Source organism: Staurois parvus, unplaced genomic scaffold (assembly GCF_062004578.1).
Source record: "Staurois parvus isolate SC_StPar_1 unplaced genomic scaffold, SC_StPar_1.0 ptg000108l, whole genome shotgun sequence".
Classification (NCBI taxonomy): Eukaryota; Metazoa; Chordata; class Amphibia; order Anura; family Ranidae; genus Staurois; species Staurois parvus.
In genome coordinates this window covers 4,017,059-4,044,524 of record NW_028317904.1, presented here as the reverse complement: position 1 = coordinate 4,044,524, position 27,466 = coordinate 4,017,059, and the positions used below count along the sequence as shown (strand labels likewise).

At 50.0% G+C, this 27,466-nt stretch overlaps 1 protein-coding gene across 1 annotated transcript in view; it reads left to right on the top strand.

Moving 5' to 3' along the window:
* LIN7B (lin-7 cell polarity scaffold B) overlaps nt 1–27,466 on the top strand; it is a 192,910-nt gene that overhangs the window by 76,742 nt on the left and 88,702 nt on the right. Inside the window, exon 3 of the mRNA XM_089671607.1 lies at nt 3,828–3,899. Coding sequence (XP_089527733.1) covers nt 3,828–3,899 — 72 coding nt within the window. The remainder of the gene's footprint in view (nt 1–3,827; nt 3,900–27,466) is intronic.

Sequence of the window (27,466 nt, the reverse complement as noted above, 5' to 3'; positions counted from 1 at the left end):
TAAATGAAAATAGTTTTGAGGTATGTCTGTGATTTTCTACACAATTAAACAATTGAATGAACATTTTCCAAGAGTGGTGGTTCCATACTTTTTGCCAGGGGTTGTAGTAACACTTGGAGAAAGAAAACATTTTTTTAACTTTCCTAGCGGTATGATTGTGTCAGTATTTCTGTGCTCAAAGCAGTACATTGTTTTAAATGGAAATATGTTGTTTTTTTATTGTAGGCCTGTAATTCATCCTGGGTGCAAAAAAGTTTAATACATTTAATCATAAATTATAATATAATAAAAAATAATATAATAATAAATAAAATAATGTAATCAAACCAAACACACGGAACTCTGTCCAAACAATATTATATAGATATTGCATATTCTAGAAAACATCACGGGTGTGGTATATTTTGAAACACAGGACTGCACAAAGTCTGACACCACAATCAGGACAGTGGAACCTCGTTTCCTTCCAGATTTTTTTTCCACTCTCATCTGGCCGAGTGCAAAATACCACGCACATCCGTGTAGGTGCTGCCTTTTTTGGGTTGGTGGGATGTGGTCCATAAAGTGACGTCCAGTCAGACGTTCTCTGTTGACAACTCCCACAACACGTCGTCCAGATCTACCCACAGACACTGATGGTGTTTGATGTTTGAGGAAAATGGATTCCGCAACTTTCCAGATGAAGTCCGCATGAAGCACAGGCTTGTCACTGTTTTTGCAGAACAGAATGTAGGTATTCCACAAGCACTGTTCCAGACGATGCAGGAAAATCTTTTTGTAATATTTCCTCTGCTGCTTTCTCATCGCTGGATAGAAAGTCATAGCTTGGTCAGCTCTGTTGACACCTCCCATGGTGCTATTGTAATCAATAACAATCTGTGGCTTTGGAATATTTTTCCCACCTTTTGATTGTACCATCACTGTGGAGGCATTGGGAATGGTACTCATTAGGCACACATCCTTCTTCTCCCTTCATCTCAGTGCCATCATTTTGCCTTTCTGCCAGGCAAATATTTCTCCAGGCTTAAGTTTGGTTTTTCCAAACATTGATGGCAGGTTGCGCCGGTTAGCCCGAACGGTTCCATAGACATACACTTTGTGCTGCAGAAGAACCTCGTAAAGTTCTGGAGAGGTATAGAAATTGTCCGTTGTTACACAGTAGCCTCGGTTTAGCAGAGGCTCAATCAGTGACAGGACGGAAGATGTTGCCATTCCATATTTGCTGTATTTGGGATCAAATTTTGTTCCTTTGCCGGTGTATATAATTGTGTTCCAGATGTAGCCAGTAGAGGATTCACACAGCAGGTAGGATTTGACACCAGATCGTGCTCTCTTGGATGCGATATACTATATCCAGCTGAGCCTTCCCTTGTAGGCCATTAGACTTTCATCTATGCTAATTTCTCTCTCTGGCATATAGCTCTGCTGGAAATTTCTGTCAATTATTTGGGAGACTTCCCAAATTTTCTTTTCAGCATGGGAGCCGGATGAGTTGTTTCATCAAAATCCTCATTGTTTGCGACGTGCAAAACTTTAATAATAAGTGAAAAGCTGCACTCTGACATGACTGTGTCAAAGAATGGCGTGGCGAGAATTTTGTTGGTGGTCCAGTACCACTTCTGCAGCGGTTTCCCCACCACTCTTTGTAGAATAATTAGGCCTAAAAACAGCCAAATGTCCCCTTTGGTCACAGGTTCCCACTTTCTGCTTCGTGAAAACCTGCTGTGTGGAGCAGGTAATTGTTGCGCTGTTTGTCTCCATCACGATTATTTCAATAACCTCATCGGTCATAAACAATTCTAAGTACGCCAAGGGGTTGTCACCTTCAATGTGGACGTTCATACCAGGTGCACCGGTAAACGGAAATCTTGGTGGCGCTGGCGTACCGCAATCAATAGTGCACCACGTTTGCAGATCACTCACGTCAGTCTCAGATTCGCCGCTGTCTTCACTGTCTGTGTCTGAAGACAAATCGCCACATGAGTCGCTATCGCTCAATTCAAGTAGCTCCTCACTGTCACTGTTTGTTAGCTCATCATAAAGTGCTTTGGCGCTAGCGAGATGCTTTTTGGAAGCCATGAGTGCAAAACCGTTTTTAGTCACAGAAACTGAAAAACTGCACTATGGATATATCTGAGGTAATGTTACAATGTATCCACTAGAGTAACACTTTATTTTGACACAGGTCTATTTTTAAAACTCCCGCCTCCCGCATGCCCCACCCCCCTGATGGCCCAGCGTGGCTGTCTGACGCTGATCACACTGATCAGCGTGAGATAGCTGGGAGAGAGACAGGAGACGGTCGTACGGGATGGCTCGAGGCGGCTGCAGGAACCGGGACACGGATCATAGGACTAGGTATGTATTTTGCGGTGACCTCAAGTCTAGCTCAGGTTTACCGCTTTTGACAGCTAGATTTAACCCCGAGCCAGGCTCAGGAAAACTGCTAGGGAGGTTAATATTAAATTTTTTCTGACGCTTGAAGATGGCATTGGGTATTAAAATTTTTAGGGGGAGATTTACTAAATCTGGTGCAACTGTGCATAGTAACTAATCAGCTTATAATGTCAGCTTGTTTGATTAGCCTTTGACAATAAAACCTAGAAGCTGATTGGTTACTATACACAGCTGCACCTGGTTCTGTGTGCCTCAGTTTTAGTAAATCCCCATGCTCCATTCCCCTGAAGATGCTAATTGGTGGCAAAACATGTTGGGCGGGGCCTAGCAAGTGATGTCATATACATGCTGATTCTCGAGGCTTTGGTGTCTGTTTCATATGTGCTCCTATACTTCTTATGTTTGTGAGTATATGTCTGCTTATTTTAAATAAAAAATTGTTTTACAACACCATTGCAGTTCTTTGATCTTCTCCGGAGGGAATATCTGTTTATTGCACAAGAAGATTCCTTCTGGTGTCTTTCACAATATGCTGAGGAGTAGGTGAAAGTATCCTATCAGTGAGATGAGTGCTGAGTACAAGCACACAAGCGTGTAATAATCTCTGGAAAGTGAGATCAATATTTTTGGTAAGAGGCTGATCATTTACTTGGTGGGGGAATCACGTTTCAAGATGTGATTGAATCTTGGAGAATATATGTTGGACTGAGCACTTTGTCACTTTTTATATGGCTGGTTTCACTTTTCATATGCCGGATTGCACTTATTTATTATAAAGCTGTGGTTTGTTAGCCTTTTTTGTATTGTGATGGTTCACAAGTGTATATTGTATTGCTATAAATGTAGAGATACACACCAAGTGTACGTTTAGACTGTTATAAGGTTATTATATGACTTTTTTGGGAGCAGCTCTCTCTTTGGTTTTTGTTTCACTAAGCGCAAATCATTTTTTATAGATTATTTGTTTAGTAAATCTCCACCATCAAATCAATCTGTGCTGCCTTTTAGCAACCAGTCACACTTTCTTGTTTTTCTCTTGTGCTGCAAAGTGTAAATCTAAATGGTTACTTCCTATAACACAATTGAGTTTATTTACTAAAGGAAAATTTGCTGTTCACTTTGCAAAGAAAGTTAAACTGAATGAGGGAATTGTATCCAAAGCTTAGTAAATGTGGTAAAATTTAATGTAATGTGGTAAATTTAATCACACGCAAAGTAAACATTATTTTTGCTTGCACATGATAGGATGATGGAAATAAGCACAGTTTCACCTCATTCACTAATCTCTGGTGATGATTCCCTTGCAAGGTGAACAGTATTTGCCTTTAGTAAATAAACCCACATGTGTCTGAGGCCAGTAGCTAAATGTGTTCTGATTGTAAAATGTTTTATTTTTTTTGTTCATATGTCTTGATATTCTTTCCACACAGGTGTACGAGCAGTTGTACGATACTCTGGATATTTCAGGTAATGCAGAAATACGGGCACATGCCACTGCCAAGGTAAGTTTTTGTACCAAAAAGAAAACTGACCCCCATTGTGTCTAGTAGTTGTTTTTTGTTTATAGAGGTATGAAGTGTTATACTTAAATTAAACAAAACAGTCATTATACCTTATGGCCGATATGTGCATTCTACTATTCAGGTCCCCTGACCCATTTAAACAGTATTCATATCCAGAAATTGCCCACTCTGGCCAGGCCTAAAGTGCAGATTGAGGTGAAGGACAAGAACACCACAGGAATGATGAGGGTTTTTTTTTATTTTTATTTTTAAAATACAAGATTTTTTTTAACCACTTGCCCTCCTGAGGATTTACCCCTCTTAATGACCAGGCCTCTTTTTGCTACTCGGTGCTGCACTAATTCAACTGATAATTGCGTGGTCATGCAATGCTGTACCCAAACCAAATTTACGTCCTTTTTCACACAAATAGAGCTTTCTTTTGGTGGTATTTGATCACCTGTGCGCTTTTTATTTTTCACGCTATAAACAAAAAAAGACCAAACATTTTGAATAAAAACTATATTTTTTACTTTCGGCTATAAAAAATATATAGTAAACTCAAAGTTAGTTATAAATTTAGGCCAAAATATATTCTGCTACATGTTTTTGGCAAAAAATCCCAATAAGTGTATATTGATTGCTTTGTGTGAAAGTTATAGCATCTACAAACTATGGTATAGATATTGCAATTTACGCCAGTGTCACTGCACTAGTTTAACTGACAATTGCACGGTCATGCAATACAGTACATAAATGAAATTTATGTCCTTTTTTCACAAAAATAGAACTTTCTTTTGGGGGTATTTGATCACCTGTGCGCTTTTTATTTTTATTTTTGTTTTTTTTTAAAAAACAATATTTTCTCATTTCTGTCATAAAAAATATCCAAAAAAACTAAAATGTATTCTGCTACATGTTTTTGGTTAAAAAAAATCCCAAAAAGTTTATATTGATTGTTTTGTGTGAAAGCTATAGCGTCTACAAACTATGGTATATATAATGGAATTTACACAGCTTTTACTTTCTGACTGCCCATTACATTCCTTGAGGTGCTAAAATATCAGGATAGTACAAACACCCCCAAATTACCCCTTTTTGGAAAGTAGACACCCTAAGCTATCTGCTGAGAGGCATATTGAGTCCATGGAGATTTATTTTTTTTCCACAAGTTTCTGGAAAATGACAAAAACTTTTTTTTTTTTTTACACAAAGTTGTCATTTAAATTATATATTTCTCAAACAAGAGTATATGTGGAATTACACCCCAAAATACATTCTGCTACTTCTACCAAGTATGGTGATACCACATGTGTGAGACTTTTTGGGAGCCTAGCCACATACAGGAGCCTGAAATCCAATGACCACTTTGAAAGCCTGAAGGTGCGTAACTTCCTCATTTCACTTCCTCAATACCTGTCACAGTTTCGGAGGCCCTGAAATGCCAGGATAGCACCAACCCCCCCCCCCCCCAAATGACCCCTTTTTGGAAAGTAGACAACCCAAGGAATTTAAAAAAAGGCATGATGAGCATTTTGCAGATCTAACTTTTTCTCACAAGGTTTTGAAATATAAAAAAAACCTAAAAATATGTTTTTGTTTTTTTTCTTAAAATTTCAAAAACTTGTGGCAACAAATGAGATCTGCAAAATACTTACCATGCTTCTGATCAAATTCCTTGGGGTGTCTACTTTCCAAAAAGTGGTAATTTGGAGGGTTTGGTGCTATCCTGGCATTTCAGGGCCTCCAAAACTGTGATAGGTAGTCAGGAAGTGTAATGAGGAAATAAAGCTCTTTAAAAGCCTGAAGGTGCTTATTGGATTTTGGGGTCCTGTACTTGGCTAGAATGCCAAAACATCTCTCACATGTGGTACCCCCATACTCGGGAGAAGTAGCAGAATGTCTTTTGGGGAGTAATTCCACATATACCCATGTCATGTGTGAGCAATAAATCATTTAATTGACAATTTTGTGTAAAAAAAAAAAGAAAAACATTTTTGTTTGTCATTTTCCAAAAATTTGTGTTAAAAAAATAAATTCTTCTATTGATTCAACATGCCTCTCAGCAAATAGTTTGGGGTGTCTACTTTCCAAAAAGGGGTCGTTTTGGGGGGTGGGGGCATTTTATGTCCAGCATTAGACGTTTATGCCACACATCATTCACTCTTCTAACCACCTGAAGACCAAGCCTTTTTCTGACATTTTTTGTTCACATGAAAAAAATCTGTATTTATTGCTAGGAAATTAATTTAAACCCCAAACATTATATATTTTTTTAAAGCAAACACCCTAGTGAATAAAATAGTGGGTGCTGCATTTTTTTATGTCACACAGTACTCGCGGAGCGATTTTTCAAACACAATTTAAAAAAAATACACATTTTTTACTTTTAATGCACAAAAACACAAAATATTGGCCAATTATTTGGTAAAATATAAAAGATGATGGTATAACGAGTAAGTAGATACCAAACATGACATGCATTAAAACTGCGCATGCCCCGTGTAATGGCGACAAACTGCATACATTTTTAATATCCATAGGCAACGTTTTAAAATAACACAAAAAATAATTTGCGCTAGTAAATATAAAATTATCTCCATAAATCAAATATATAAATGGTGCAAAAAAATATATATATGAAAAATGTTCAAAGAAACAAAAAGTCCACACTTTAAAATATGTGACACAAAAAACGTGCACCAAAAAATATATAAATAAAAGTGACAATACCACCACCAAAAATATGAATAAACTCACCAGAGCTAAAAAAAATTTTTTAAATCATGTATTGCTCTGGGAACAGTAGTATTAATAAATGATAAGTCATTCATAGATGTATCTTCAAGGAATAGTATTCTGCAGAGCCCAGATCCACATAGACCATTTTCAGATGGAGCAAATTGCTTTCAAATCAATTATCATCAAGGAAATCCACTTCTCAAGAAAGCCACCTTTAAACGTATCCAAGGAGGGAAATGCCAGACACTCGGAAGAAACAGAAGAACTTCATGGTGCAGTATTATTAAAACAACATCTTTATTTAGTACTCATTGCACTTAGCTCAAAGGGTGTCCCAGCCGACACCAGCATCAACAGCAATCACTGCAAAACAGACCCAGCTACTCGGCACATGCTACAAGCTACTATTTTAGATTTACAGAGGAGGTCAGGTGTTATAATTACTGCCCTCAATCTGAGGTTTGTGGTGATACCTTACATGCATGGTGCAACCGCTGTTTCCATACTGGCATAGGGTCAAGGCTCACTAACTCAGATGCGCGCATGCGCAGGGGGGCGAGGGTATTTTTTTTTAAGTTATTTTTATTTTTTTTATTATTTTTACACTGTCCCCTTCATTTTTTTTTTATCACTTTTAATGCTATCACAGGGAATGCAAATATCCCTTATAACTTCAATGGGCATTGTCATATATTCTTTTTTGAGAAATCTGGGGTCTATCAGACTCTACATATCTCCTCTGCCCTTACATTATCTAATCAAACCAAGATTGGTGTGATCAGATTATTTCCCAATTTACAAATGGCGCTGTTTATATCCTGGGAAACTGAAGTGATGAAATGCTCGTAGCTTCCGATTTCTTAAGCTATAGAGATGATTGGCACAATTCTGGTTTCCAATCAGCTCTATGGTCAGCTAGCAGAAACGCCGGCTGCATTCTCAGGTTCCCACGATGGCACGGGACTGCCCGAGAAGGCCGTGGAAGGCAGTGGGGGAGGGGGGCATTGTCTTCCCCTGCTTGTAAAAGCAATCCTGCAGCTAATTAGCCACTAGGATTGCTTTTACATGAAAGCCGATCGCCGGCTGAAAAAAACAATACCAGGATGATGCCTACAGCTGTAGGCATCATCCTGGTATAACCATTCAAAGTCCAGTGATGTACCTGGTCCTTGTTGGGTATACAGTAATACCTTGGATTACGAATTTAATTCATTCTGCAGGACATTTCTTATAGCGAAGAATTCATAAACCGAAACACTCTTTCTCATAGGAATGCACTGAAAACAAATTAATCCATTCAGAAGGTCAGAAAAACAGTAAACACTACTAAATTACTGCATGAGTTATTTTATTAACTCATGCAGTATTTTAGTAGTGACAAGTAGAGATGAGCGAATTATTCAAAAATTCGATTCGGCTGATTCGCCGAATTCGCCGAATAAATTCGCTTCGAGCCGAATATATTCGCTGTGAATTTAACTTATAAAAAGGGTGTTTCTAGGCTTCAGAGAGCCTTTATATTAGTGCAGAACAATGTACCTTTAATTTAAATGCCCTTGGAGTCTGCTGGGGAAGAGAAATAATACTGTCAGTCAGTATGACATGCAGATGAGTGCCGTCGATCTTAGAATCATCGCACACTTCACTCATTTGGGCAGTCACGGGCCATATCTTTATCACGGTTTTCCCAGGCCACCGAATGGCGACGCTGCATATGCTGACGCAACGCTGTAGTCCCAACATTGGCCCCCTGGCCACGCTTGACTTTCTGGCCACATAGTCGACATACGGCTACGTTTACTTCCTCGGGCGGCTTGACGAAAAATTGCCACACCGCCGAGTAGGAAACTTTGCCCCCGCTACTCCTCACTGGCTGACTGCTACTTCCTCCGTGCACACCGGCACCACTACTGGCCGTGGTGGTAGGCTGCAGTGGAGCTGGTGCTCTACTCCGTGGCCGTTTGGCTCCACTGACACTGCTGCGACCCTGCTGCCTCCTGGGCAACCCACCGACTGTTTTGCTCGCTGGCAAGCTGGCACCCTCTTCTCCTGATGATGCGGAAGCAATAGCCTGATGACGACGAGGCTGCCAAGTGCGATCAGCCTCATCATCATCAATTAGGGTCTCCGCGTCACTACTAGCCCCCTCGGCTGCGTGTGGGTCAGGAGACAGACCTGTCTCTAGACCGGCTACCGAGCCACTCTCCTCGCCAGTACTTCTTCGCCTGGCTGCTGAAGAGGCGGATGTCTCCCCCCGTTCCTGACCGCCCTCTGTTAGCTCTTCCTCACTGTACAGTGGGGCTGAGCCCACAGCATGCGATACTTCGCTTGGTGAGGGAACACCAAAGGACAGGGGCAGGTAGAGGACACGTGATTTCAGTGGGCTTGCTCCCGGGCCATGCCAACTAACGGTTGTGTCTGACGTACCCACCGACCGTTGGCTGTAGGTGTCAGAGGTGACCTGGGAAGAGGAAGACGACCGAGTCAACCAATCGATGACGGCAGGGTTGTCGGTGGAGACACGACCGCTGGATGACACCGGGAGCACTGGCCTCTGGCTGCGACTAGTGCTGCCTCGACCCCTTCCTCTGCTGCCACGTCTGCTCGCTCCTGAAACATTGCCTCCTCTGCCACTCCTCTGCGTGTTGTCTAACATACTCTTTAATTCAATAAGCACCCCAAAAATAAAACCGGATTTAACTCTTTGAACGTACAATAGTGGTTGTGAAGCAGAAAGTCAGTTTATTTAGCACAATCGGTCAATTGCAGCTTGCCGTTGGCTGGAAACTGTACGTTTATGTCACTGGAATGCACTAATCACCCAAAAAATATTACCGCCACCCGGCGTGTAAATGGATCTAACTCTTTGAACGTACAATAGTGGTTGTGAAGCAGAAAGTCAGTTTATTGTACACAATCGGTCAATTGCAGCTTGCCGTTGGCTGGAAACTGTACGTTTGTGTCACTGGAATGCACTAATCACCCAAAAAATATTACCGCCAACCGGCGTGTAAATGGATTTAACTCTTTGAACGTACAATAGTGGTTGTGAAGCAGAAAGTCAGTTTATTTTGCACAATCGGCAAACTGCAGCACCAACTGTGCACGACAGCCACCAAAAAAAAAAAGTGTGTATGTCACTTTAAATTTTCGATTCTTTGATAGCTGTGGCCCTAAGTAACGATTCTGTGTCCCTCAGTAACGATTCTGTGTCCCTGAGTAACGATTCTGTGTCCCTGAGTAACGATTCTGTGTCCCATGTCATGAATGCATTATGGGTCAGCGCGCCTTGTCTGCGCGCCTTCCCAGAGATCCCCGCCCCATCTTCTCTGTCCATTTTCTCCATCGCCACACATGTCGCCGCCATTTTTGGGAAAATTTGATTCGTGCATCCGAAGTTTGCTAATCTTCGGAATCGTCGCGAATAGAATTTTTCCAAATCTTCGGAACGAATTCCACTTCGTCATGTTCGATTCGCTCATCTCTAGTGACAAGCATGTGTTAATGTTTCAGCTGTCAGCAGGGTTCACCACTGACAGATGAAAGTAAAAGAATTGCTGGTAATTAAAAAAAAAAAATGTAATAGCAGGCAATTCACTCAGCTGTCAGGTGCCAGTTTTTAAATGTAATTACTAGAGATGAGCGAAGTATTCAAAAATTCGATTCGACTGATTCGGCGAATTCGTAGAAAAATTTCGATTCGAGTCGAATATATTCGCTGTGAATTTAACTTAAAAAAGGGTGTTTCTAGGCTTCAGAGAGACTTAATATTAGTGCTGAACACTGTACCTTTAATTTAAATGCCCTTGGAGTCTGCTGGGGAAGAGAAATAATACTGTCAGGCAGTATGACATGCAGATGAGTGCCGTCGATCTTAGAATCACCGCACACTTCACTCATTTGGGCAGTCACGGGGCCAAAACCAGAGTGTGGAGCCACAGTGTGGCGGTGGAGGCAGCAGCAATGGGAGGCCATACAGCACCCTATGACAAAAATGGAAACCACCAGCAGTGTGAGGAGACCTGAAAGTGGCACATGGCAGAGTGTGGCGATAGAGACAGCAGCAATGGGAGGCCGTACAGGGACCCATGACACACTCTGGACCTGGCAGCAGCATGAGGAGGCGGTACAGGGGCCCATGGCAGATTACGGGCCTGGCAGCAGCATGAGGAGTCGGTACGGGGGCCCATGGCAGATTACAGGCCTGGCAGCAGCAATGGGAGGCCGTACAGGGACCCATGACACAATCTGGACCTGGCAGCAGCATGGGGAGGCGGTACAGGGGCCCATGACAGATTACGGGCCTGGCAGCAGCATTTGGAGTCGGTACGGGGGCCCATGACACACTCTGGACCTGGCAGCAGCATGAGGAGGCGGTACAGGGGCGCATGACAGATTACGAGCCTGGCAGCAGCAACTTGGACAGGAGGACGTTTAGTTTCTGCACCGTCTGGTGCGTGCTCGCAAACTGTTGTCTCTTGGAAACGGATTCCAAGAAAGACTGCTGACGGAATCCGTGAAGAGGAGTAGCAGGAGAAGGAGCATCTGAACGAGCGGAATATGCCAACAAGCGACAACAGGGGCCCATGGCAGATTAGGGGCCTGGCAGCAGCTATGGGAGGCCCGTAATCTGCCAGCACCCTATGACAAAAAATGGAACCCACCAGCAGTGTGAGGAGACCTGAAAGTGGCACATGGCAGAGTGTGGCGATGGAGACAGCAGCAATGGGAGGCCGTACAGGGACCCATGACACACTCTGGACTTGGCAGCAGCATGAGGAGGCGGTATATAGGGGCCTATGGCAGATTAGGGGCCTGGCAGCAGCTATGGGAGGCCCGTAATCTGCCAGCACCCTATGTCAAAAAATTCTACACACCAGCAGTGTGTGAGACCTGAAAGTGGCACATGGCAGAGTGTGGCGATGGAGACAGCAGCAATGGGAGGCCGTACAGGGACCCATGAGAGACTCTGGACTTGGCAGCAGCATGAGGAGGCGGTATAGGGGCCCATGGCAGATTAGGGGCCTGGCAGCAGCTATGGGAGGCCCGTAATCTGCCAGCACCCTATGACAAAAAATGGAACACACCAGCAGTGTGAGGAGACCTGAAAGTGGCACATGTCTGGGGCATGATTCATGGCGGATTTAGTCAGTTGTGTCAGGAACTGGTGGTTTGAAATCCAGACTAATCCACGCCTGATTCATTTTCACAAACGTCAGTCTCTCCACACTTTGGGTGGACAGTCGTGTCCTCCGCGGAGTTGCAATACCTCCTGCCGCACTAAACACGCGCTCCGATGCCACGCTACTGGCCGGGCATGACAGCCTTTCAAGGGCAAATTCAGCTAGTTGGGGCCAAAGGTCAAGTTTCGTTGCCCAGTAGTCAAGGGGATTGTCTACCTCGGTTGGCAGGGTGCTGTCCAAGTAGGCCTAAGCCTGTTGTTTGAGGTCCTGCTCCAGGTCCACCTGATGCTGCTGCTGCTGTGGCTGGTTAGTAGTTTCCTCACTGCGCTGGTGAAGAAAGCTACTCATCATCGACTGCAGACTGAGGCAGCTGCTGCTGGTGGAGCTGCCACTGCTCCTACCACCCCACCCCTCCCCTGCTGCCATGGCAGCGTAACGCGAGCGCACAGGGCCCACAGTGTCTGAGGATGGACGTTGGCGCAGAAAGGCAGAGACCAACTGACTACATAGGTGGTTTTTATACTACGTTATTTTGGGCTCCCTCTCAGCAGGTGTGAAAAAGGCCACCATTTTTGAACGGTAGCGAGGGTCCAACAAGGTGGACAGCCAAAAGTCATCCCTCTGTCTGATGGTTATTATTCGGCTGTCGCTACGCAAGCAAGCGAGCATGCTATGGGCCATTTGTGCCAAGGAATGCGAGGGACTCCCTGCCTCCATCTCCACAGCATACTGCCACGGTGCGTCTGGGTCCTCTGTCTCCTCCTCCTCCTCCTCCTCTACCAGATGCTCCTGCTCCTCCACTCCTGTCCGCTGAGTGGAAAAACCACCCATTTCACTCAATAATTCCTGAGCACCAATGTCCTCCTCTACCTCCTCCTCTTCTTCCTGTCCTGCCCCCACAGGGGTCATGTGGCGTTGAGATCTGTGCGCCACGTCTACCGCACCCTGACCAGCCATTGTTAACAGCATTTGTTCCAGGACGTGCAACAGAGGAATGACGTCGTTCATCCCATAGTCCTGCCGACTCACGAATAGCGTGGCCTCCTCAAAGGGCCTGAGCAAGCGCAGGTGTCACGCATGAGCTGCCAATGGCTGACATCTAAGTTACACAGGGAATACCTTTATCCGCTTTTAACATCAGGAAATCTGTGATGGCCTTTTGCTGTTCGTAAAGGCGGTCTAACATATGTAGGGTTGAATTCCACCTTGTTGCAACGTCACAGCATGAGGAGTCGGTATAGGGGCCCATGGCAGATTAGGGGCCTGGCAGCAGCTATGGGAGGCCCGTAATCTGCCAGCACCCTATGTCAAAAAATTCTACACACCAGCAGTGTGTGAGGAGACCTGAAAGTGGCACATGGCAGAGTGTGGCGATGGAGACAGCAGCAATGGGAGGCCGTACAGGGACCCATGACAGACTCTGGACCTGGCAGCAGCATGAGGAGGCGGTATATAGGGGCCTATGGCAGATTAGGGGCCTGGCAGCAGCTATGGGAGGCCCTTAATCTGCCAGCACCCTATGTCAAAAAATTCTACACACCAGCAGTGTGAGGAGACCTGAAAGTGGCACATGGCAGAGTGTGGCGATGGAGACAGCAGCAATGGGAGGCCGTACAGGGACCCATGACAGACTCTGGACCTGGCAGCAGCATGAGGAGGCGGTATATAGGGGCCTATGGCAGATTAGGGGCCTGGCAGCAGCTATGGGAGGCCCGTAATCTGCCAGCACCCTATGTCAAAAAATTCTACACACCAGCAGTGTGTGAGGAGACCTGAAAGTGGCACATGGCAGAGTGTGGCGATGGAGACAGCAGCAATGGGAGGCCGTACAGGGACCCATGAGAGACTCTGGACCTGGCAGCAGCATGAGGAAGCGGTATATAGGGGCCTATGGCAGATTAGGGGCCTGGCAGCAGCTATAGGAGGCCCATAATCTGCCAGCACCCTATGTCAAAAAATTCAACACACCAGCAGTGTGTGAGGAGTCCTGAAAGTGGCACATGGCAGAGTGTGGCGATGGAGACAGCAGCAATGGGAGGCCGTACAGGGACCCATGACAGACTCTGGACCTGGCAGCAGCATGAGGAAGCGGTATATAGGGGCCTATGGCAGATTAGGGGCCTGGCAGCAGCTATAGGAGGCCCATAATCTGCCAGCACCCTATGTCAAAAAATTCTACACACCAGCAGTGTGTGAGGAGACCTGAAAGTGGCACATGGCAGAGTGTGGCGATGGAGACAGCAGCAATGGGAGGCCGTACAGGGACCCATGACAGACTCTGGACCTGGCAGCAGCATGAGTAAGCGGTATATAGGGGCCTATGGCAGATTAGGGGTCTGGCAGCAGCAATGGGAGGCCCATAATCTGCCAGCACCCTATGTCAAAAAATTCTACACAGCAGCAGTGTGTGAGGAGACCTGAAAGTGGCACATGGCAGAGTGTGGCGATGGAGACAGCAGCAATGGGAGGCCGTACAGGGACCCATGACAGACTCTGGACCTGGCAGCAGCATGAGGAGGCGGTATATAGGGGCCCATGGCAGATTAGGGGCCTGGCAGCAGCAATGGGAGGCCCGTAATCTGCCAGCACCCTATGTCAAAAAATTCTACACACCAGCAGTGTGAGGAGACCTGAAAGTGGCACATGGCAGAGTGTGGCGATGGAGACAGCAGCAATGGGAGGCCGTACAGGGACCCATGAGAGACTCTGGACCTGGCAGCAGCATGAGGAGGCGGTATATAGGGGCCTATGGCAGATTAGGGGCCTGGCAGCAGCTATGGGAGGCCCATAATCTGCCAGCACCCTATGTCAAAAAATTCAACACACCAGCAGTGTGAGGAGACCTGAAAGTGGCACATGGCATGAGAGACTCTGGACCTGGCAGCAGCATGAGGAAGCGGTATATAGGGGCCTATGGCAGATTAGGGGCCTGGCAGCAGCTATAGGAGGCCCATAATCTGCCAGCACCCTATGTCAAAAAATTCTACACACCAGCAGTGTGTGAGGAGACCTGAAAGTGGCACATGGCAGAGTGTGGCGATGGAGACAGCAGCAATGGGAGGCCGTACAGGGACCCATGACAGACTCTGGACCTGGCAGCAGCATGAGGAGGCGGTATATAGGGGCCTATGGCAGATTAGGGGCCTGGCAGCAGCTATAGGAGGCCCATAATCTGCCAGCACCCTATGTCAAAAAATTCTACACACCAGCAGTGTGTGAGGAGACCTGAAAGTGGCACATGGCAGAGTGTGGCGATGGAGACAGCAGCAATGGGAGGCCGTACAGGGACCCATGACAGACTCTGGACCTGGCAGCAGCATGAGGAAGCGGTATATAGGGGCCTATGGCAGATTAGGGGCCTGGCAGCAGCAATGGGAGGCCCATAATCTGCCAGCACCCTATGTCAAAAAATTCTACACAGCAGCAGTGTGTGAGGAGACCTGAAAGTGGCACATGGCAGAGTGTGGCGATGGAGACAGCAGCAATGGGAGGCCGTACAGGGACCCATGACAGACTCTGGACCTGGCAGCAGCATGAGGAGGCGGTATATAGGGGCCCATGGCAGATTAGGGGCCTGGCAGCAGCAATGGGAGGCCCGTAATCTGCCAGCACCCTATGTCAAAAAATTCTACACACCAGCAGTGTGAGGAGACCTGAAAGTGGCACATGGCAGAGTGTGGCGATGGAGACAGCAGCAATGGGAGGCCGTACAGGGACCCATGACAGACTCTGGACCTGGCAGCAGCATGAGGAGGCGGTATATAGGGGCCCATGGCAGATTAGGGGCCTGGCAGCAGCAATGGGAGGCCCGTAATCTGCCAGCACCCTATGTCAAAAAATTCTACACACCAGCAGTGTGAGGAGACCTGAAAGTGGCACATGGCAGAGTGTGGCGATGGAGACAGCAGCAATGGGAGGCCGTACAGGGACCCATGAGAGACTCTGGACCTGGCAGCAGCATGAGGAGGCGGTATATAGGGGCCTATGGCAGATTAGGGGCCTGGCAGCAGCTATGGGAGGCCCATAATCTGCCAGCACCCTATGTCAAAAAATTCAACACACCAGCAGTGTGAGGAGACCTGAAAGTGGCACATGGCATGAGAGACTCTGGACCTGGCAGCAGCATGAGGAAGCGGTATATAGGGGCCTATGGCAGATTAGGGGCCTGGCAGCAGCTATAGGAGGCCCATAATCTGCCAGCACCCTATGTCAAAAAATTCTACACACCAGCAGTGTGTGAGGAGACCTGAAAGTGGCACATGGCAGAGTGTGGCGATGGAGACAGCAGCAATGGGAGGCCGTACAGGGACCCATGACAGACTCTGGACCTGGCAGCAGCATGAGGAGGCGGTATATAGGGGCCTATGGCAGATTAGGGGCCTGGCAGCAGCTATAGGAGGCCCATAATCTGCCAGCACCCTATGTCAAAAAATTCTACACAGCAGCAGTGTGTGAGGAGACCTGAAAGTGGCACATGGCAGAGTGTGGCGATGGAGACAGCAGCAATGGGAGGCCGTACAGGGACCCATGACAGACTCTGGACCTGGCAGCAGCATGAGGAGGCGGTATATAGGGGCCCATGGCAGATTAGGGGCCTGGCAGCAGCAATGGGAGGCCCGTAATCTGCCAGCACCCTATGTCAAAAAATTCTACACACCAGCAGTGTGTGAGGAGACCTGAAAGTGGCACATGGCAGAGTGTGGCGATGGAGACAGCAGCAATGGGAGGCCGTACAGGGACCCATGAGAGACTCTGGACCTGGCAGCAGCATGAGGAGGCGGTATATAGGGGCCTATGGCAGATTAGGGGCCTGGCAGCAGCTATGGGAGGCCCATAATCTGCCAGCACCCTATGTCAAAAAATTCAACACACCAGCAGTGTGAGGAGACCTGAAAGTGGCACATGGCATGAGAGACTCTGGACCTGGCAGCAGCATGAGGAAGCGGTATATAGGGGCCTATGGCAGATTAGGGGCCTGGCAGCAGCTATAGGAGGCCCATAATCTGCCAGCACCCTATGTCAAAAAATTCTACACACCAGCAGTGTGTGAGGAGACCTGAAAGTGGCACATGGCAGAGTGTGGCGATGGAGACAGCAGCAATGGGAGGCCGTACAGGGACCCATGACAGACTCTGGACCTGGCAGCAGCATGAGGAGGCGGGTATATAGGGGCCTATGGCAGATTAGGGGCCTGGCAGCAGCTATAGGAGGCCCATAATCTGCCAGCACCCTATGTCAAAAAATTCTACACACCAGCAGTGTGTGAGGAGACCTGAAAGTGGCACATGGCAGAGTGTGGCGATGGAGACAGCAGCAATGGGAGGCCGTACAGGGACCCATGAGAGACTCTGGACCTGGCAGCAGCATGAGGAAGCGGTATATAGGGGCCTATGGCAGATTAGGGGCCTGGCAGCAGCAATGGGAGGCCCATAATCTGCCAGCACCCTATGTCAAAAAATTCTACACAGCAGCAGTGTGTGAGGAGACCTGAAAGTGGCACATGGCAGAGTGTGGCGATGGAGACAGCAGCAATGGGAGGCCGTACAGGGACCCATGACAGACTCTGGACCTGGCAGCAGCATGAGGAGGCGGTATATAGGGGGCCCATGGCAGATTAGGGGCCTGGCAGCAGCAATGGGAGGCCCGTAATCTGCCAGCACCCTATGTCAAAAAATTCTACACACCAGCAGTGTGAGGAGACCTGAAAGTGGCACATGGCAGAGTGTGGCGATGGAGACAGCAGCAATGGGAGGCCGTACAGGGACCCATGAGAGACTCTGGACCTGGCAGCAGCATGAGGAGGCGGTATATAGGGGCCTATGGCAGATTAGGGGCCTGGCAGCAGCTATGGGAGGCCCCATAATCTGCCAGCACCCTATGTCAAAAAATTCAACACACCAGCAGTGTGAGGAGACCTGAAAGTGGCACATGGCATGAGAGACTCTGGACCTGGCAGCAGCATGAGGAAGCGGTATATAGGGGCCTATGGCAGATTAGGGGCCTGGCAGCAGCTATAGGAGGCCCATAATCTGCCAGCACCCTATGTCAAAAAATTCTACACACCAGCAGTGTGTGAGGAGACCTGAAAGTGGCACATGGCAGAGTGTGGCGATGGAGACAGCAGCAATGGGAGGCCGTACAGGGACCCATGACAGACTCTGGACCTGGCAGCAGCATGAGGAGGCGGTATATAGGGGCCCATGGCAGATTAGGGGCCTGGCAGCAGCAATGGGAGGCCCGTAATCTGCCAGCACCCTATGTCAAAAAATTCTACACACCAGCAGTGTGAGGAGACCTGAAAGTGGCACATGGCAGAGTGTGGCGATGGAGACAGCAGCAATGGGAGGCCGTACAGGGACCCATGACAGACTCTGGACCTGGCAGCAGCATGAGGAGGCGGTATATAGGGGCCCATGGCAGATTAGGGGCCTGGCAGCAGCAATGGGAGGCCCGTAATCTGCCAGCACCCTATGTCAAAAAATTCTACACAGCAGTGTGAGGAGACCTGAAAGTGGCACATGGCAGAGTGTGGCGATGGAGACAGCAGCAATGGGAGGCCGTACAGGGACCCATGAGAGACTCTAGACCTGGCAGCAGCATGAGGAAGCGGTATATAGGGGCCTATGGCAGATTAGGGGCCTGGCAGCAGCAATGGGAGGCCCATAATCTGCCAGCACCCTATGTCAAAAAATTCTACACAGCAGCAGTGTGTGAGGAGACCTGAAAGTGGCACATGGCAGAGTGTGGCGATGGAGACAGCAGCAATGGGAGGCCGTACAGGGACCCATGACAGACTCTGGACCTGGCAGCAGCATGAGGAGGCGGTATATAGGGGCCCATGGCAGATTAGGGGCCTGGCAGCAGCAATGGGAGGCCCGTAATCTGCCAGCACCCTATGTCATGAAATTCTACACACCAGCAGTGTGAGGAGACCTGAAAGTGGCACATGGCAGAGTGTGGCGATGGAGACAGCAGCAATGGGAGGCCGTACAGGGACCCATGACAGACTCTGGACCTGGCAGCAGCATGAGGAGGCGGTATATAGGGGCCCAAGGCAGATTAGGGGCCTGGCAGCAGCAATGGGAGGCCCGTAATCTGCCAGCACCCTATGTCAAAAAATTCTACACACCAGCAGTGTGAGGAGACCTGAAAGTGGCACATGGCAGAGTGTGGCGATGGAGACAGCAGCAATGGGAGGCCGTACAGGGACCCATGACAGACTCTGGACCTGGCAGCAGCATGAGGAGGCGGTATATAGGGGCCCATGGCAGATTAGGGGCCTGGCAGCAGCAATGGGAGGCCCGTAATCTGCCAGCACCCTATGTCAAAAAATTCTACACACCAGCAGTGTGAGGAGACCTGAAAGTGGCACATGGCAGAGTGTGGCGATGGAGACAGCAGCAATGGGAGGCCGTACAGGGACCCATGACAGACTCTGGACCTGGCAGCAGCATGAGGAGGCGGTATATAGGGGCCCATGGCAGATTAGGGGCCTGGCAGCAGCAATGGGAGGCCCGTAATCTGCCAGCACCCTATGTCAAAAAATTCTACACACCAGCAGTGTGAGGAGACCTGAAAGTGGCACATGGCAGAGTGTGGCGATGGAGACAGCAGCAATGGGAGGCCGTACAGGGACCCATGAGAGACTCTGGACCTGGCAGCAGCATGAGGAGGCGGTATATAGGGGCCTATGGCAGATTAGGGGCCTGGCAGCAGCTATGGGAGGCCCATAATCTGCCAGCACCCTATGTCAAAAAATTCAACACACCAGCAGTGTGAGGAGACCTGAAAGTGGCACATGGCATTAGAGACTCTGGACCTGGCAGCAGCATGAGGAAGCGGTATATAGGGGCCTATGGCAGATTAGGGGCCTGGCAGCAGCAATGGGAGGCCCATAATCTGCCAGCACCCTATGTCAAAAAATTCTACACAGCAGCAGTGTGTGAGGAGACCTGAAAGTGGCACATGGCAGAGTGTGGCGATGGAGACAGCAGCAATGGGAGGCCGTACAGGGACCCATGACAGACTCTGGACCTGGCAGCAGCATGAGGAGGCGGTATATAGGGGCCCATGGCAGATTAGGGGCCTGGCAGCAGCAATGGGAGGCCCGTAATCTGCCAGCACCCTATGTCAAAAAATTCTACACACCAGCAGTGTGAGGAGACCTGAAAGTGGCACATGGCAGAGTGTGGCGATGGAGACAGCAGCAATGGGAGGCCGTACAGGGACCCATGAGAGACTCTGGACCTGGCAGCAGCATGAGGAGGCGGTATATAGGGGCCTATGGCAGATTAGGGGCCTGGCAGCAGCTATGGGAGGCCCATAATCTGCCAGCACCCTATGTCAAAAAATTCAACACACCAGCAGTGTGAGGAGACCTGAAAGTGGCACATGGCATGAGAGACTCTGGACCTGGCAGCAGCATGAGGAAGCGGTATATAGGGGCCTATGGCAGATTAGGGGCCTGGCAGCAGCTATAGGAGGCCCATAATCTGCCAGCACCCTATGTCAAAAAATTCTACACACCAGCAGTGTGTGAGGAGACCTGAAAGTGGCACATGGCAGAGTGTGGCGATGGAGACAGCAGCAATGGGAGGCCGTACAGGGACCCATGACAGACTCTGGACCTGGCAGCAGCATGAGGAGGCGGTATATAGGGGCCTATGGCAGATTAGGGGCCTGGCAGCAGCTATAGGAGGCCCATAATCTGCCAGCACCCTATGTCAAAAAATTCTACACACCAGCAGTGTGTGAGGAGACCTGAAAGTGGCACATGGCAGGGTGTGGCGATGGAGACAGCAGCAATGGGAGGCCGTACAGGGACCCATGAGAGACTCTGGACCTGGCAGCAGCATGAGGAAGCGGTATATAGGGGCCTATGGCAGATTAGGGGCCTGGCAGCAGCTATGGGAGGCCCATAATCTGCCAGCACCCTATGTCAAAAAATTCTACACACCAGCAGTGTGTGAGGAGACCTGAAAGTGGCACATGGCAGAGTGTGGCGATGGAGACAGCAGCAATGGGAGGCCGTACAGGGACCCATGAGAGACTCTGGACCTGGCAGCAGCATGAGGAAGCGGTATATAGGGGCCTATGGCAGATTAGGGGCCTGGCAGCAGCAATGGGAGGCCCATAATCTGCCAGCACCCTATGTCAAAAAATTCTACACAGCAGCAGTGTGTGAGGAGACCTGAAAGTGGCACATGGCAGAGTGTGGCGATGGAGACAGCAGCAATGGGAGGCCGTACAGGGACCCATGACAGACTCTGGACCTGGCAGCAGCATGAGGAGGCGGTATATAGGGGCCCATGGCAGATTAGGGGCCTGGCAGCAGCAATGGGAGGCCCGTAATCTGCCAGCACCCTATGTCAAAAAATTCTACACACCAGCAGTGTGAGGAGACCTGAAAGTGGCACATGGCAGAGTGTGGCGATGGAGACAGCAGCAATGGGAGGCCGTACAGGGACCCATGAGAGACTCTGGACCTGGCAGCAGCATGAGGAGGCGGTATATAGGGGCCTATGGCAGATTAGGGGCCTGGCAGCAGCTATGGGAGGCCCATAATCTGCCAGCACCCTATGTCAAAAAATTCTACACACCAGCAGTGTGAGGAGACCTGAAAGTGGCACATGGCATGAGAGACTCTGGACCTGGCAGCAGCATGAGGAAGCGGTATATAGGGGCCTATGGCAGATTAGGGGCCTGGCAGCAGCTATAGGAGGCCCATAATCTGCCAGCACCCTATGTCAAAAAATTCTACACACCAGCAGTGTGTGAGGAGACCTGAAAGTGGCACATGGCAGAGTGTGGCGATGGAAACAGCAGCAATGGGAGGCCGTACAGGGACCCATGACAGACTCTGGACCTGGCAGCAGCATGAGGAGGCGGTATATAGGGGCCCATGGCAGATTAGGGGCCTGGCAGCAGCAATGGGAGGCCCGTAATCTGCCAGCACCCTATGTCAAAAAATTCTACACACCAGCAGTGTGAGGAGACCTGAAAGTGGCACATGGCAGAGTGTGGCGATGGAGACAGCAGCAATGGGAGGCCGTACAGGGACCCATGACAGACTCTGGACCTGGCAGCAGCATGAGGAGGCGGTATATAGGGGCCCATGGCAGATTAGGGGCCTGGCAGCAGCAATGGGAGGCCCGTAATCTGCCAGCACCCTATGTCAAAAAATTCTACACACCAGCAGTGTGAGGAGACCTGAAAGTGGCACATGGCAGAGTGTGGCGATGGAGACAGCAGCAATGGGAGGCCGTACAGGGACCCATGAGAGACTCTGGACCTGGCAGCAGCATGAGGAAGCGGTATATAGGGGCCTATGGCAGATTAGGGGCCTGGCAGCAGCAATGGGAGGCCCATAATCTGCCAGCACCCTATGTCAAAAAATTCTACACAGCAGCAGTGTGTGAGGAGACCTGAAAGTGGCACATGGCAGAGTGTGGCGATGGAGACAGCAGCAATGGGAGGCCGTACAGGGACCCATGACAGACTCTGGACCTGGCAGCAGCATGAGGAGGCGGTATATAGGGGCCCATGGCAGATTAGGGGCCTGGCAGCAGCAATGGGAGGCCCGTAATCTGCCAGCACCCTATGTCAAAAAATTCTACACACCAGCAGTGTGAGGAGACCTGAAAGTGGCACATGGCAGAGTGTGGCGATGGAGACAGCAGCAATGGGAGGCCGTACAGGGACCCATGACAGACTCTGGACCTGGCAGCAGCATGAGGAGGCGGTATATAGGGGCCCATGGCAGATTAGGGGCCTGGCAGCAGCAATGGGAGGCCCGTAATCTGCCAGCACCCTATGTCAAAAAATTCTACACACCAGCAGTGTGAGGAGACCTGAAAGTGGCACATGGCAGAGTGTGGCGATGGAGACAGCAGCAATGGGAGGCCGTACAGGGACCCATGACAGACTCTGGACCTGGCAGCAGCATGAGGAGGCGGTATATAGGGGCCCATGGCAGATTAGGGGCCTGGCAGCAGCAATGGGAGGCCCGTAATCTGCCAGCACCCTATGTCAAAAAATTCTACACACCAGCAGTGTGAGGAGACCTGAAAGTGGCACATGGCAGAGTGTGGCGATGGAGACAGCAGCAATGGGAGGCCGTACAGGGACCCATGACAGACTCTGGACCTGGCAGCAGCATGAGGAGGCGGTATATAGGGGCCCATGGCAGATTAGGGGCCTGGCAGCAGCAATGGGAGGCCCGTAATCTGCCAGCACCCTATGTCAAAAAATTCTACACACCAGCAGTGTGAGGAGACCTGAAAGTGGCACATAGCAGAGTGTGGCGATGGAGACAGCAGCAATGGGAGGCCGTACAGGGACCCATGAGAGACTCTGGACCTGGCAGCAGCATGAGGAGGCGGTATATAGGGGCCTATGGCAGATTAGGGGCCTGGCAGCAGCTATGGGAGGCCCATAATCTGCCAGCACCCTATGTCAAAAAATTCAACACACCAGCAGTGTGAGGAGACCTGAAAGTGGCACATGGCATGAGAGACTCTGGACCTGGCAGCAGCATGAGGAAGCGGTATATAGGGGCCTATGGCAGATTAGGGGCCTGGCAGCAGCAATGGGAGGCCCATAATCTGCCAGCACCCTATGTCAAAAAATTCTACACAGCAGCAGTGTGTGAGGAGACCTGAAAGTGGCACATGGCAGAGTGTGGCGATGGAGACAGCAGCAATGGGAGGCCGTACAGGGACCCATGACAGACTCTGGACCTGGCAGCAGCATGAGGAGGCGGTATATAGGGGCCCATGGCAGATTAGGGGCCTGGCAGCAGCAATGGGAGGCCCGTAATCTGCCAGCACCCTATGTCAAAAAATTCTACACACCAGCAGTGTGAGGAGACCTGAAAGTGGCACATGGCAGAGTGTGGCGATGGAGACAGCAGCAATGGGAGGCCGTACAGGGACCCATGAGAGACTCTGGACCTGGCAGCAGCATGAGGAGGCGGTATATAGGGGCCTATGGCAGATTAGGGGCCTGGCAGCAGCTATGGGAGGCCCATAATCTGCCAGCACCCTATGTCAAAAAATTCAACACACCAGCAGTGTGAGGAGACCTGAAAGTGGCACATGGCATGAGAGACTCTGGACCTGGCAGCAGCATGAGGAAGCGGTATATAGGGGCCTATGGCAGATTAGGGGCCTGGCAGCAGCTATAGGAGGCCCATAATCTGCCAGCACCCTATGTCAAAAAATTCTACACACCAGCAGTGTGTGAGGAGACCTGAAAGTGGCACATGGCAGAGTGTGGCGATGGGGACAGCAGCAATGGGAGGCCGTACAGGGACCCATGACAGACTCTGGACCTGGCAGCAGCATGAGGAGGCGGTATATAGGGGCCTATGGCAGATTAGGGGCCTGGCAGCAGCTATAGGAGGCCCATAATCTGCCAGCACCCTATGTCAAAAAATTCTACACACCAGCAGTGTGTGAGGAGACCTGAAAGTGGCACATGGCAGGGTGTGGCGATGGAGACAGCAGCAATGGGAGGCCGTATAGGGACCCATGACAGACTCTGGACCTGGCAGCAGCATGAGGAGGCGGTATATAGGGGCCCATGGCAGATTAGGGGCCTGGCAGCAGCAATGGGAGGCCCGTAATCTGCCAGCACCCTATGTCAAAAAATTCTACACACCAGCAGTGTGAGGAGACCTGAAAGTGGCACATGGCAGAGTGTGGCGATGGAGACAGCAGCAATGGGAGGCCGTACAGGGACCCATGACAGACTCTGGACCTGGCAGCAGCATGAGGAGGCGGTATATAGGGGCCCATGGCAGATTAGGGGCCTGGCAGCAGCAATGGGAGGCCCGTAATCTGCCAGCACCCTATGTCAAAAAATTCAACACACCAGCAGTGTGAGGAGACCTGAAAGTGGCACATGGCATGAGAGACTCTGGACCTGGCAGCAGCATGAGGAAGCGGTATATAGGGGCCTATGGCAGATTAGGGGCCTGGCAGCAGCTATAGGAGGCCCATAATCTGCCAGCACCCTATGTCAAAAAATTCTACACACCAGCAGTGTGTGAGGAGACCTGAAAGTGGCACATGGCAGGGTGTGGCGATGGAGACAGCAGCAATGGGAGGCCGTACAGGGACCCATGAGAGACTCTGGACCTGGCAGCAGCATGAGGAAGCGGTATATAGGGGCCTATGGCAGATTAGGGGCCTGGCAGCAGCTATGGGAGGCCCATAATCTGCCAGCACCCTATGTCAAAAAATTCTACACACCAGCAGTGTGTGAGGAGACCTCAAAGTGGCACATGTTTGAGGCATGATTCATGGCGGATTTAGTCAGTTGTGTCAGGAACTGGTGGTTTGAAATCCAGACTAATCCACGCCTGATTCATTTTCACAAACGTGAGTCTCTCCACACTTTGGGTGGACAGTCGTGTCCTCCGCGGAGTTACAATACCTCCTGCCGCACTAAACACGCGCTCCGATGCCACGCTACTGGCCGGGCATGACAGCCTTTCAAGGGCAAATTCAGCTAGTTGGGGCCAAAGGTCAAGTTTCGTTGCCCAGTAGTCAAGGGGATTGTCTACCTCGGTTGGCAGGGTGCTGTCCAAGTAGGCCCAAGCCTGTTGTTTGAGGTCCTGCTCCAGGTCCACCTGATGCTGCTGCTGCTGCTGCGGCTGGTTAGTAGTTTCCTCACTGCGCTGGTGAAGAAAGCTACTCATCATCGACTGCAGACTGAGGCAGCTGCTGCTGGTGGAGCTGCCACTGCTCCTACCACCCCACCCCTCCCCTGCTGCCATGGCAGCGGAACGCGAGCGCACAGGGCCCACAGTGTCTGAGGATGGACGTTGGCGCAGAAAGGCAGAGACCAACTGACTACATAGGTGGTTTTTATAGTACGTTATTTTGGCCTCCCTCTCAGCAGGTGTGAAAAAGGCCACCATTTTGGAACGGTAGCGAGGGTCCAACAAGGTGGACAGCCAAAAGTCATCCCTCTGTCTGATGGTTATTATTCGGCTGTCGCTACGCAAGCAACCGAGCATGCTATGGGCCATTTGTGCCAAGGAATGCGAGGGACTCCCTGCCTCCATCTCCACAGCATACTGCCACGGTGCGTCTGGGTCCTCTGTCTCCTCCTCCTCCTCCTCTACCAGATGCTCCTGCTCCTCCACTCCTGTCCGCTGAGTGGAAAAACCACCCATTTCACTCAATAATTCCTGAGCACAAATGTCCTCCTCTACCTCCTCCTCTTCTTCCTGTCCTGCCCCCACAGGGGTCATGTGGCGTTGAGATCTGCGCGCCACGTCTACCGCACCCTGACCAGCCATTGTTAACAGCATTTGTTCAAGGACGTGCAACAGAGGAATGACGTCGTTCATCCCATAGTCCTGCCGACTCACGAATAGCGTGGCCTCCTCAAAGGGCCTGAGCAAGCGGCAGGTGTCACGCATGAGCTGCCAATGGCTGACATCGAAGTTACACAGGGGAGTACCTTTATCCGCTTGTAACATCAGGAAATCGGTGATGGCCTTTCGCTGTTCGTAAAGGCGGTCTAACATGTGTAGGGTTGAATTCCACCTTGTTGCAACGTCGCAGATCAGGCGATGCTGTGGAATTCCGTTCTGCCGCTGCAGCTCAAGGAGGGTGTGCTTTGCGGTGTAGGAATGGCTGAAATGCATGCAAAGTTTACGTGACATTTTAAGGATGTCTTGCAGTGGGATGGTGGATTTTAAGAACCGCTTGACAACCAGATTGAACACGTGAGCCATGCATGGCGCATGGCACAACCTTCCTTGACGCAGAGCAGACACCATGTTCTTTCCGTTGTCGGTCAACATGGTTCCGATTTTCAATTTGCGCGGAGACAGCCATCTGTCGATTTCTCTGTTCATTACACTCAGAAGTTCCTCCCCTGTGTGACTACATTCGCCAAGGCATACCAGGTGCAGAACAGCGTGACACCGTTGCGCCCTGCACATGTGATATGCCGGTCGGGTAATGGGACTTGGCACGGGGGTGGCGGCTGAGGACACGGCGGAAGAAGAGGTGGTAGAGGCGGACATCTTTGCCGGACCAAGGACGTGCAAACGTGGAGGCAAAAGCGGCGTGACCTGTCCAAGTTGCTGGTGCGGCTGTGACGGCACCACGTTCACCCAGTGGGCCGTAAATGACATGTACTGTCCCTGACCATAGTTACAGCTCCACACGTCGGCGCTGCCGTGCACTTTGGCAGAGACCGACATGCTCAAAGACTGGCCCACCATGTCTTCTACATGTGAATGCAGGGCTGGCACTGCCTTTTTGGCGAAGAAATGACGGCTTGGCACTCTCCACCGTGGCGCGGCACAAGCCATCATTTCTCTGAAAGGTGCTGAGTCCACCACTTGGAAAGGGAGGGACTGCAGCACCAGCAACTTGGACAGGAGGACGTTCAGCTTTTGCACCGTCGGGTGCGTGCTCGCAAACTGTTGTCTCTTGGAAACGGATTCCAAGAAAGACTGCTGACGGAATCCGTGAAGAGGAGTAGCAGGAGAAGGAGCATCTGAACGAGCGGAAGATGCCAACGAGCGACAACTCCCCTCAGCAGAGGTGTTGGAGCCTTGACTGGCTGATGGAGGGCGATTGACGTCGGGTGACGGAGCAAGTAACGGAGCGGGTGATG